General features: G+C 36.4%; 2 protein-coding genes and 1 non-coding gene across 4 annotated transcripts; 2 read left to right on the top strand and 1 right to left on the bottom strand.

Moving 5' to 3' along the window:
• The first annotated feature begins 34 nt into the window (after nt 1–34).
• On the top strand, nt 35–1653 carry LOC141596009 (sterol carrier protein 2-like). Its single transcript, XM_074416000.1, has 3 exons — nt 35–705; nt 959–1019; nt 1176–1653. The coding sequence occupies exons 1-3, from the start codon at nt 574–576 to the stop codon at nt 1364–1366; spliced, it is 384 nt and encodes a 127-aa protein (XP_074272101.1). The 5' UTR covers nt 35–573; the 3' UTR covers nt 1367–1653.
• A 3563-nt stretch (nt 1654–5216) lies between these two features.
• LOC141593991 (sterol carrier protein 2-like) lies at nt 5217–7504 on the top strand. 2 transcript variants are annotated; one of them, XM_074414207.1, is made up of 4 exons: nt 5217–5514; nt 5646–5706; nt 6413–6507; nt 7124–7504. In XM_074414207.1, the coding sequence occupies exons 1-3, from the start codon at nt 5383–5385 to the stop codon at nt 6502–6504; spliced, it is 285 nt and encodes a 94-aa protein (XP_074270308.1). In that variant the 5' UTR covers nt 5217–5382; the 3' UTR covers nt 6505–6507; nt 7124–7504. The 2 variants fall into 2 exon arrangements, with proteins under 2 accessions (XP_074270308.1, XP_074270307.1); XM_074414206.1 differs by lacking the exon at nt 6413–6507 and having other exon boundaries at nt 5223–5514.
• A 278-nt stretch (nt 7505–7782) lies between these two features.
• On the bottom strand, nt 7783–7855 carry TRNAR-CCU (transfer RNA arginine (anticodon CCU)). The gene has a single exon. It is a non-coding gene; the product is annotated as a tRNA-Arg (tRNA).
• Between the last annotated feature and the right edge of the window lie 5096 nt (nt 7856–12951).

Here is a 12951-nt window from a genome sequence, read left to right as displayed (position 1 = left end):
TCAGATATGTAAAACTACCAACTTCTAATTTCTGTTTTTTTAGTTGTAAATTAAGTTGCTGCAATATTAAGTAACAGTGATATTATTAATAGTAATAGTAATCGAGCTGAAATATGCTGAATTTAATCGAGCTGAACTGAAATATGATGAACTTAATCGAGCGGAACTGAACATAACTGAATGATGCTGAACGGAACTGGACTGAAGTGTAGCCTAAAAGAGTTGGGCCTAATCGAGCTGAAATATGCTGAACTTAATTGAGCTGAAATGGGTTGAACTGAAAGCTAAACAGAACTCAAGTGAGCTGAAATTAAGCCAGATGAATGGGGCTTAGTACTTCCTCCTCCGCGATCAATATACAATTAATTAATCTACAGATTCAAAATGAAAGATATAATAAATGATATGAGAAACAATATTTTACTCCCATGATCTGGCAACAAATAATTCTCACATGAGTGAGTATTAATTATCATCATGATTCCTATATCTACATCTCTTCACCTTTACTCCTACATTAATAAAAATTATTAGTGCAAATTAAAACTTCTCCGAGGCATTTCGTCGAAGACAATGGGCGACTCGAATCAGCAGCTCAAATCAGATGTTTTGTTAGATCACATGAAAGCCCACCTTGCTACTGATGCTGGAAAAGAGAAGGCCAAAAAAAATGGGCTTGTTTATCAGTTTAATATTGCACCAAAGGTATAATCTTTTAATTGTTCTTAATTTTCTGTATCTCGGGTTTTTTAACAGGAACAATTTGGTATTTTTTTTCGTGTATACCATCTGGTATAGTCTGGATTTGAGTCGGGTAGGACCTTTGGGGAGGTAAAGCTCACCCTCGTGAGTTTTAGTGATGTTGTATTCACAGGCTTGCTTGAACACGAGACATCTGGTTAAGCTAGAAGAACCAGAAAGGTGAAGTTTTTTTGACTCGGGTTTGTTTAATTTGCAGAAACTTGGATTTGATGAGGTGATTTATATTGTTGATCTCAAGAAATGTGAAGTTAAGAAAGGTAGTATCTTTGACCAAATTTGCTCTTTTTATTTGTTGTTGTATGGAATTAGCTCGATTTTCCGAAACTTTTGAACTCAACTGAATATATAACTTAATGGGCTCGAACTGAATTGAGTTAAATTGAACTTAACTGACATTGTTGGATGTGTCGTAGTCTCGGGAGCTTATGAAGGAGGAAAACCAGATGCTACATTCTCGTTTGTGGATGACGATTTTCTGAAGCTTGCAACCGGAAAAATGAACCCTCAACTCGCTTTTCTGAGAGGTGCGATCAAGATGAAGGGGAGCATAGCTGCAGCCCAGAAGTTTACTCCTGATATTTTCCCTAAGCCTGCGAAGCTGTGATTCCTCTTGTCCCTTGTTTTACTAATAAAACAGTCGGTAGTGCGACTGATACTGCGTAAATGGATACAAAATTTGGACGGTTTACTCGCTACAGAAGGGTGGCGTTATACATCAGGAAGTTTATGTTCTTTTAATTTCAGTGAAACTTGCTGCAAAATGCTGTACTTTTTTTTTTTTTTTGATAAGGTAAGGAAAAAATGACTGATGTGGGAGTCGAACACGCGACTTACACCACAGTTAAATGTTGTACTTGAACTTTCTGTTAATGAAATATCTTACTACAGTTTACTAAATGATGCGAGATTGCTAACTGGTTGAATTTCATATTCTTATTTGAATTGCCAAGAAATGATTAGTGAATCAAGAGTACTCTACTTAGAGTCACTTAATTTAAGTTTATTTCAGTTCAGTTTAAATCCTATAATTTCAGTTCAATTCAGATCCTATAATTTCAGTTCAGTTCAGATCCTATACGTCACTTAATTTAAGTTTACTTCAGATCCTATAAGTTCAGTTCAGTTCAGTTCAAAAGGACAGGGCCTTAAAGTTTGTAACAGTGTAAATAGTGAAAGGGACTGTAGTAACATCAAGAGTAGTGGTAGTAGCAATAGGGTAGTGAATGTGTCTTATAATTTGGTTGATAAATTTTAAAATTAATCATAATTTTAATAAATGTCATTATAATAAAAAGGTAAATAATTAAAGTAACAATATTATCAACGGGATTAGTGAAAGTAAAATAATGAGAGTAGTAAAAGCAACGGTGGTAACATCGGAGTAGTGTAACATTAGCAGCAACGAAACTACAAAAGTACTGTATTGGTCGTGAAAAGATAGAAGTACGAAGCCTTTTGGGAAGGAGTCTAATAGTGAATTCGTGAAGGCAATGCCCAAAGCAGACAAAATCGTACTATTAGTGTATTCACGCTTCTGCACAACAAGTGGTATGAGAGCCTAAGGTCCGACTTAGGCTAGGCACAAGAAGAAACATCGAGTCAAGACTTGAAGATGACGTACTTTGTAAGGAGTGGAACGAGATGGACTGAGGCTTAAAACAGGTCGTTCAAAGGAGAGCTAATATATGTTCACGAAAGGTGACATGGGTTTCAAGGCCATAAAACAGGTCGTTCAAGAGAAGAATGTCTACGACTCGGCGCAACGAGATGGACTGAGGCTTAATGGAGGCAATAAAAGCGGTCGTCCATGCCAAGTCTAAAGGAGGCCTGGCGTGGCGTGCCAAGGCACTGGATTCGGACCCACTTCAAGGTTATATTGGATACAAAGGAGTTTGGTACGCAAGTGTAGCAGAAGCACCGTTAGACACATTGTGTGTCGTTTAAGGGGATGTTATCAAGATTTGGCGAAGTTAAGGGTGTCTAGAAGTTGGCGCTCCAAGTTGTGGTAGTTTTCCATGTACAAATGAAGATGATGGTCCTTAGATTGAGCGAAGGATTGTTCGGGTGCAAATCCACTAAATATAATAGTACGGGACTTTTGGAAAGAAGTCCAAGAGTAAATCCATGACGGCTTGACCCAAAACGGATAATATCGTTCTATTATTGATATTGGACACTGGCGTAGCAGAGGCCCAACACAAGTTATTCATACTTCCGTACAACATGTATAATAATTTTAAGAGATATCATACAAAAATATATTATATTATTAGTGTTAATCTATGAATTAGACAAGTTAATGCTATTATATTTTATATAATATATATTTAAAAAGATAAATTTAGATAATCTGAACAGCTGAACTGAGCTGTGCCCAAAAACCAAACACCAGTTAATGATATAAGTGAAGACCATCAATTTGATTGAGAGACGTGATACAGCCTACAGGGGATCACAGCTGTGGTCAGCTAAATCCCTTAATTAAAAATTAAAATTAAATAAACAAAAAATCATGAGATTAATGCTTTCATAATTATTCCATTTCATACACGTATTATGCTATGGCCGGGCTGGGCTCTCCTGGTCAGACCCGGGTCAGACCAGGAGCCCAGGAGGGAGGGGCGGGCTTGGCCAGGTTGGGATGGGATATGCATGACCCGGGTCAATGGTGGGTCGGGCTAGTGGGCCTTACCAATTGTGCTTTTTTTTGCTAAAATGGCGGGCTAAGGGCGGACCGGGTCGAAATTTTAGGACCCGGGCCAATGGTCGGGTCAGCCCGTGCTGATGGCTAGCTTTACGTACTGTATATTGATATTCCATTTCAATTGTTTTGAAAATCTCAATTTAGTTTGATATATAATTACGTAATTGTTTTTTTTTTTTTTGGTACATACATAATTGTGAAACTGTGTTTTAAACAAGTCACCGCAGTTTGATATACGAGTACACTATATAACTGCGGTGACTTGTTTAAATCACAGTTTTACAATCATTTCGTAATTATGTAATTTTGATTTCAAATCTCAAACAATCTACAAAATCTCAAAACAACCTACAAAATCTCAAAAGTCAAAACAATCTACAAAATCCGACTTCCTTCGTTTCCCATTTGACTTTTTAAGAGTAACGATCGCAAACTTTGATTGTAAATATTTAGAAACCTATGAAACATTACGGAAGAAATATTTTCGATATCTTTTAATAAGGTGCTAACGGGAATAATACAAATATGATGATATGATTGTACATCAATTTATATCATGAGCATTATACAATTAAGGTATAAGAATCTGAGCTTATGTGTATTTTTTCTAACTAATTCAAAGTTTAAATTTTTAATGTGTAAATGAACGAGTTCAATAATTTCTAATAAAGCTCATATATTATTTAACATAGAGCTCGGATACTTTATCAGAAAGCTACAATATATACAACTGGTTGTATAATACATGAAATTTAAAGCTGAACTGAATTGAATGGATGAATTGAACTGAATTAGAGCTAAACTTAACTAAACTAAACTGATTAGAGCGTTACTGAAATTTAGTAACAACCAATATCGTCCTAACACTTCCCATTTCGAAAACCTACTGAAACCTCCTTACACTACCTTGGGACTTGGGTGTATACAACACACACGACTCCCATAGTCCCATGCGATCTTTCTTTCAAATTCTCCCCACAAATTTTAATAGAAATAACTATAATAGTTGGGCCTCAATCATCACTTTAAGGTTTTGGTTGAGATGGTTCATCGACCAAAAAACTACTCCGTATTTATCAATCCCCCTACTACTAAGAGAATAAAACTTTTCAATAGTTTTCCCTCCAAAAGAAATCTAGCTAAATAAGGAAACAATAAGACTCTATTTTTAATAAATGATTATCTTTTAATTAAGATATAATTTTTTACCATTATTATCTTTTTTTTTTAACTAAACTATAATCTTTTAATTAAAATAAAATAAAATTGGTATAAATCTAAAAATTCGAAAACCCGATAAATTGATATTATTAGTTTGGTATAAAAAAAACATACCACGTACTTAATTCGTATTAAAAAAATTATGAACTGACATTATTAATTTTCTGACAAAAAAAAATTTAAAATTATTTGAGAAAATTTATAAATTGGTACCATTAGTTTTGTGGTAAAAAATTTCACTAAAACACACGTTTTATGGCTATGCTCAATTCTTTTGATTAGTTTTCCATTTTAATTTTTTATCCTCATATTGAAATATGAAAAATTAATAATATGTCGATTTCAAATCTATAAATAATACATTATTTATAAACTAAAAGATCTATAAATACACGCATGCATGCGCGGGATCCATACTAGTTAACATTAATACTATTGAGAAACCGTCTGAATTAATATTTTATATACACACATGATCTGGCAAAAAATAATTCTCACGGATACATACTATTAATTATCATGATTCCTTGGTTAGTTAAGGTCAACTACCTTACATCTTTTCACGTACAAATTACACCATTTATATTACGAAAAATTCGATAATTATCGCAAATTTATTAAACCATCCTAGTTACGATTATTAGTGATTATTAGTGCAAATTAAAACTTCTAAGAGGCATTTCGTTGAAAATATAATGGGCGACTTAAATCAGCAGCTCAAATCAGGTTTTTTGTTTGATCAGATGAAAGACTATCTTGCTTCTGATGCTGGAAAAGAAAGTGCCAAAAAAGTTGGGTTTGTTTACCAGTTTAATATTGCACCAAAGGTATAATAATCTTTTAATTGTTCTTCTTCATAATTTTGTGTAATTAGGGTTTTTAATTTGAGCAATTTAGTGATTTATAGTGTTGATAATGATAATGATGTTTTCTGATGTGGGTTTTGTTTAATTTGCAGAAACTTGGGTTAGATGAGGTGATTTATATTGTTGATCTCATAAAATGTGAAGTTATTAAAGGTTGCATCTTTGACCAAATTTGCTCTTTTTATTTATTGTTGTATGTATTATGAAACAAAGTCTCTTTTAGGATATTAATATCCGTCGTAGATAAAACAGGTCAAATATGTTTTCACTTGCATATATATATATATGACAAGTCTATTATATTTGACTCGTTTTAAGTCTAAGACGGATATTGTTTGACCTAACAAATTTGATATGACCAGATATCCGAATTTAAGATCTGAGCTTAACTCGAACCTGATTGACCCCCTTCAATATAACCTGATCCGAATGTTTATTGTTGCACATCGATTATTATGCGTAGATAACTTGATAGTAATTTACTCGAATCCAAAATGACATGACTTGGCCCAATCCAACCCGAACTCTTACAAATCCGAATTGATCGACCCAAACTCCATCTGGTTGACCCCTTTGCCAAGTTAAGATATTGCGGTCTTAAACAATTCGGTATGGAAAAAGCCTGATTCTTCGATTTTTTTTTTTGATTGCACCGAATGTAGTCCGAGTGTTTGGTTGTGAAACATTGTCACATTCAAAAGATGAGTGTGGCGGAGATGCGTATGTTGAGGTGGATGTGCGGCCATACAAGGAAAGACCGGTTAAGGAATGAGGTGATTAGAGAAAAGGTGAAAGTAGTGGCGCCAATAGAGGACAAGTTGATAGAAAATCGATTAACATGGTTTGGCTATGTGAGCAGGAGACCTATGCACGCACCAGTTAAAAGGCTGGAGACCTGGGAACAGAAAAAGGTTGCTTGGGGTAGAGGGAGACCAAAACAGACATGGCTAAGAGGTATAGAGCATGCACGGTATGAGATTTCTCGGGCTTGACGAGGGAATGGTGACAGAGAGGGCACAATGGAGGGAAATGATACATGTGATTTTTAGTATTTGATGTTTAATGGTTAAAAAAAAATGAAGTAATGTCATCAAGTAACTAGACCCGATAATTATGACTCGGTCGAAACCCGACCCAAACCCAACTCGGCGCAACTCGAAAGGGTAGGCTCACCCGATATGACTTGACTCGGCCCGACCCGACTCGGCTAACTCAATTGTCACCTCAAAGTTTTAGCCTCCTATATTGGAATGTTAGCTTCGCCACTAGTTATAAGGTTACCTACCAACTTACCACGATTGCATTTCAAGGCCGTATCCAGTGCATTTAACCATTTATACCCTGTTCTTTTCGGCTGAAAAAAGCTGAACTAAACTTAATGGAGCTGAACTGAACTGAACAGAAATGATGAGCTGAACTAACTGAAATAAGCTGAAATTAAGTCTAAAAAAACAGGGCCTAAGAATGAAAGAATCCGTCATAAATCCTCAAATTCAGATTTATAGACAAGTTTGTCTCTCGTACATGATTGTCGAAAACTAAATTGTTGGGTGTGTGTTTTTTCTTACAGTAATCTCAGGAGCTTATGAAGGAGGAAAACCAGATGCTACATTTTCCTTTGTAGATGAAGATTATCTAAAGATTGTAATCGGCAAAATGAACCCTCAACTCGCCTTTCTCCGAGGTAAAATCAAGATGCAGGGGAGTATAACTGCAGCCATAAAGTTTACTCCTGATATCTTCCCTAAGCCTACACTGCCTTGATCCCTCTTGTCCCTTGTTTTACTTTCTATAAAACAGTCGATAATGCGACTGATACTGCTTAACACCCCGTAGAATACACAATTTGGACGGTTTACTCGCTAATTGTTCTCTGAATTTCAGTTGAACTTGTAATTTCACCTGTGTATCAAACAAACATAATCTTCTTATTTGATTTCCGCCATCTTTATTAGTTTGCATTTGAGCCGAACATGACCAACTCGATCTTATTTTAGTTGAATGGTCACCACAATATAATCGGAAATGTGACCCTAGTCCCTAGACAAATGCGAATGTAATCAAATTCAACGTGACGTGAACTAGCCTAACCCGAATCAGAAGTTTACCTGGTGTGTAGCTATTATTGGTGGATTCTGTTATTTATGTATGTATGTATGTATGTATATGTATGCTCTGGTGAGTATAGAGGGGTACGCAGAAATTTAAAAATAAAAAATAAAAATAAAACGCGTCAGGTAGGGGTCGAACCTACGACCTTCTGCTTAGGAAACAGACGCTCTATCCACTGAGCTACAGACGCTTTTATTGCTTAACAACGTATGCTCTGTCCTTTTATTAGAAACTATCAAGGGTAGAGATATTGTCGTGAGCATCGGTCCAAGACCGAACCGGACCGGACCAAACCGAAGCCCGAAATCGTGAAATTTGTGGACCTAAAGTTTCGGTCTTGGACCGGACCAAACCCGAAATATCGGTATGATCCGGTCTTAGACCTAATTGGACCGAAAACTTTGATTATTCACTAATAATTATGCATTAGTTAAATTTCGTTCGCCAAATCAAACATAACAAATAATCAAATTATCATTTGATTTAAATAATCGTTAATATTGAGTTTGTAACGTCTTTTGAAGGTAAATTAGTAAACTATTTCAAAAATTATAAAGATTAACCTCACAAACATCGAATTCGGTTTTTTCGGTCCGGACTTAAAATAACCGGTCTTGAACCGAACAAACCGAAGATTGAAACCTAAAAAAATGTGGACCGAGGACCGGAACTAAAAAATTAGGTCCGGTTTCAGTGCAGACCAAATGGTCCGGCCCGGTCCATTTTTTCGATCTAGACCTAAAGTTGTTCAGCCCTAGATATTGAGTACTCCATTTTTACCATTGGGTTTTTCTCTTGGGTAACCTTGTGTTTTTTCAATTCCTATCCCTCCTTTTCTCCAATCTATCTCTTATATCCCTGAAGTTAAAATATGATTCTAAACAGTATGTCTATAACCTAAGTTGAGTTAGACGTTAAATTCTCCGTTAATAGGCTGATGTGGATGATGATTTGGTTATTTAGCTCTTTTATATTGACATTATTTTTTTGCTTCTTTACTATCTCCTTGCTTCATCTTCCTCATTTTTGTTTCTTTTTATTCCTTTTCTTATCTCCTTTATTTTCCCACATTTTACCTAATCATTTCACCACATCATCTTCAATTTTGCCGCTTCTTCCTTCCTTTTCTATCTTCTTTATTTTCCCCGATATTAGGTTCTTAATTAGCCCCTTTATGTAATCTCCCCCACACCCAATACTCCATTTTTTTTTCTAGTTGCACTATAAAAGTCGGCGTCCGCCCTCTATCGTGAGAAATTACCAAATTAATGAGCTTTATTTTACGAAAGAAATTTCTAATTTATGAAGTTAAAGGTAATTTTATAATAATTTGTTTCAATTTCATGAATCATAATATCATAAAGATGATATTTTTATAGGTTTGATCACAAAAAGAAATTCACAATCAAACACATTGCAATCCACTATAAACTTTTCTAAGATAAGATCTACGAAATTACCTACAATGAATGATGGGGAATTAAGAGAGATGGACATATGAAATTTCTCATGGTACCTTCAATTTTTGGCAAATTACACATGGTACCCCTCATTTTAAGTTTCTACATATGGTACCCCTGTATTTACCTTTTTCTTTCTCAGAATACCTTTTTGACAAACTTCCGTCATAATGTCGTTACTCATATGAATAATTAGATGAGTAATTGAGTATGTTATATTATTTGTGTTTTATTATTTAGGTATTAAATTTTAGTTAATTAGATAAAATAAGGATTTAGGTATTAGATGATGCAGTGCGTGTGTATTTTATAACAAAAAAAAAGGTCATAAGTCATATGAGTAACGACGTTTTGACGGAAGTTTGTCAAATGGTATTCTGGGAATGAAAGAGGTAAACACAGGGGTACCATATGTAAAAACTTAAAATAAGGGGTATTATGTGTAATCTGCCAAAGTTCGAGGGTAACGTAGGAAATTTCCGTTAAAAATATGAAGGGGCAATTGATATGAATGCAGAAAAGACGAATGAACAATCTGAAATGATTTATAAGTGATTTAATTAATAAAGCTTTAATAATCCATGTCATTATCTACCAACAACGTCGATTTCTCATGAAGCGACTCAGACACGTTGTGGAAAACTGGGAGAAAAAAAAAATGAGCCGGTACGACCTCCAAAACGGCTCAAATGTAAGTATACACGATTTTCGGGATTCCCGAGTCCAGGAACAAAAATGTCTGTAAATCATACGGACGGTTCCTCGGGTAAGATAAAGTAGCTATGCAAATTTTGAGAAACAACAGACGACATTCGAGGGTGCCGGTATGCAATAAACGAGTCACGAACGAAAATCAGGTAATCCTTAAAAATAGATGAATACTTCCTTAATTAAGGTTGAAAATCGAATAAGGTAACTCATGAAGCGACCCCTGACACACGGAAGAAAAACCGGGAGCAAAGGAAACATGACCCGATACAACCTCCCAAATGGCTCAATTGAAGTATATAATACATGGTTTTCGTGATTTTCAGGGTCCTGGAACAAAAATGTCCATAAGTCCTACGGATGGTTTCACGGGTCAGATAAAACAGTCACACAAACTTTAAAAACCAGCAGGGGACATTTGAGGGTGCCGGTACGCGATAAACGAGTCTCGGACGAAAATCAGGTACTCCTTAAAAATAGATGAAACTTATTAATTAGGGCTGATATCGAATACGATAACTCATGAAGTGACCCTAGACACATGGTGTGAAAACTGGGAGGAAAATAACATGACCCGGTACAAGTTCCCAAACGGCTCAAATGTAAGTGTATAATACACGGTTTTCGAGATTTCTGGGTCCCGGAACAAAAATATCCATAGATCATGCGGATGGCTTTTCGGGTCTGATAATGCAGTAACAAAATTTTTGAGAAGCAACATAGTACATTTGAGGGTGCATGTACGCGATAAACGAGTCTCGAACGAAAATCGGGTATTCCTTAAAAATAGATGTGTACTTCTTATTTAGGGCAGAAAATCGAATACGTTAACTCATGAAGCGACCCCAAACACGTGGTAAAAAAAAACTGGGAGAAAAAGAAACATGATCTGATATGTCCTGCTAAACGGCTCAAATTTTGGTGTATAATACACGGTTTTCGGGATTTCAGGGGCCCGGGACAAAAACGTCCGTAAATCATACGCTCGGTTCCTCAGATCAGATAAAGCAGCATCACAAATTTTGAGAAGAAAAAGAAGACATTTGAGTGTGCCGGTAGGCGATAAAACTATTATCGGACGAAAATCGGGTAATCCTTCAAAATAGATGATAACTGGTTATTTAGGGCTAATAATCGAATACGGTAAGTCTTGAAGTGACCCCAGACACGTGGGGGAAAAATTGGGAAGAAGAGAAACCTAACCCGGTACGAGCTCCGAAACGGCTCAAATTAAAGTGTATATTACATGGTGTGTGGGATTTCTGGGTTTCGAAACAAAAAATCCATAAATCATACGGTAGGTTTCTTGAGTCAGATAAAGCACTCATAAAACTTTTGAGAAGCAACAGAGAATATTTGAAAGGTGAAGGTACGCGATAAACGAGTCTCGAATGAAAATCGGGTACTGCTTAAGAATAGATGAGTACTTCTTATTTAGGGTTGAAAATTAAAAACGGTAACTCATGAAGCGACCCCTGACACGTGGTAAAAAAAAATGGGAGAAAAAGAAACATTACCCGGCACATTCTCCCAAACGGCTCAAATTTAAGGACCTTCTGTGAGATTTCCGGTGAATTTTGTTCCGGGGCTCTGCAATCTCAAAACCCGTGTATTATACACTTCAATTTGAGTCATTCCAGAGGTCGTACGGGAGTATGTTTCTTTTTCTCCTGGTTTTCCTACTACGTATCCGAGGTCTCTTGAGGAGTTACCCTATTCGATTATAACCCCAAAAAACAAGTATCAGTCCCTTTTTAAAAATTATTCAAGTTTGGGCTAATACTGGTTTATAGAATACCAGCAGCCTCAAATGTCCCCGGTTGGTACTCATTTTTTGTGTAACCGCTTTATCTGACCCAAAAAACCTTCCGGGAGATTTCCGGTGAATTTTGTTCCGGTAACCTAGAATCCCAAAAACCTTGTATTATACACTACAGTTTTAGCCATTTTCCAGAGGTCGTACCGAACCATGTTTCTTTTTCGTCCGGTTTTTCTATAACTTATCTGAGGTCTCTTGAAGAGTTACCCTATTCGATTTTAAACCCAAAAAATAACTATCAATCCGTTTTTCACAATTATCCGAGTTTCAGCTAATACTGGTTTATAGAATACCTGCAGCCAATAATACCCACGGTTGGTCCTCAAATTTTTTGTGACCACTATATCTGCCCCAAAGGACCATCCTTGAGATTTCCGGTGAATTTTGTTTCGGGACACTAAAATCCCGAAAACCGCGTATTATACACTTCAATTTGTGCCATTCTAGAGGTCGTACTGGACTATGTTTCTTTATCTGCTGGTTTCGTACCACGTATCCTGGGTCTCTTGAGGAGTTACCATTCTCGGTTTTAACCCCAAAAACCAAGTATGAATCCATTTTTCACAATTATCCGAGTTTGGCCTCATGCTGGTTTATAGAATACCAGAAGCCTCAAATGTCCCAGGTTGATCACCAAATTTGTGTGTCCGTTTTATCTGACCCGAGAGGCCTTCCGTGAGATTTCCGGAGAATTTTGTTCCGAGACCCAAAAACACGAAAACCGTGTATTATATTCAAATTGAGCAATTTCAGTGGTCGTACCGGACTATATTTCTTATTTTCCCGTTTTTTCTAACACGTATCTGACGTCTCCTGAGGAGTTACTCTATTCGATTTCAACCCCAAAAAACAAATATAAATCCGTTTTTCACAATTATCCGAGTTTCGGCTAATGCTGGTTTATAAAATACCAGCCACCTCAAATGTCCCTGGTTCGTCCTCAAATTTTGTGTGGCCGTTTTATCTTACCCGAGGAACCTCCCGTGAGATTTCCGGTGAATTTTGTTCCGGGCCCCTGGAATCCCGAAAACCATGTATTATACACTTCAATTTGAGCCATTCCAGAGATCGTACCGTACTACGTTTCTTTTTCCCCTGGTTTCCTACCACGTATCCGAGGTCTCTTGAGCAGTTACCCTATTCGATTTTAACTCCAAAAAACAAGTATCTATCCCTTTTTCACAATTATTCGAGTTTGGGCTCATGCTGCTTTATAAAATACAAGCAGCCTCAAATGTCCCCGGTTGGTCCTCAAATTTTGTGTGGTCGCTTTACCTGACCCGAGGGACCTTTCGTGTT

This window comes from Silene latifolia, chromosome 8, assembly GCF_048544455.1.
Source record: "Silene latifolia isolate original U9 population chromosome 8, ASM4854445v1, whole genome shotgun sequence".
NCBI classification, from domain to species: Eukaryota; Viridiplantae; Streptophyta; class Magnoliopsida; order Caryophyllales; family Caryophyllaceae; genus Silene; species Silene latifolia.
This window is presented reverse-complemented; position numbering and strand designations above follow the sequence as displayed.

Bases quoted from the DNA above. Each gene is read 5' to 3' on its own strand.
- LOC141596009 (XM_074416000.1), top strand. From the start codon at position 574: ATGGGCGACTCGAATCAGCAGCTCAAATCAGATGTTTTGTTAGATCAC. The intron at 706-958 runs GTATAATCTTTT...TTTAATTTGCAG, and splicing joins AGTTTAATATTGCACCAAAG to AAACTTGGATTTGATGAGGT. The intron at 1,020-1,175 runs GTAGTATCTTTG...GATGTGTCGTAG, and splicing joins GAAATGTGAAGTTAAGAAAG to TCTCGGGAGCTTATGAAGGA.
- LOC141593991 (XM_074414206.1), top strand. From the start codon at position 5,383: ATGGGCGACTTAAATCAGCAGCTCAAATCAGGTTTTTTGTTTGATCAG. The intron at 5,515-5,645 runs GTATAATAATCT...TTTAATTTGCAG, and splicing joins AGTTTAATATTGCACCAAAG to AAACTTGGGTTAGATGAGGT. The intron at 5,707-7,123 runs GTTGCATCTTTG...TTTTTCTTACAG, and splicing joins AAAATGTGAAGTTATTAAAG to TAATCTCAGGAGCTTATGAA.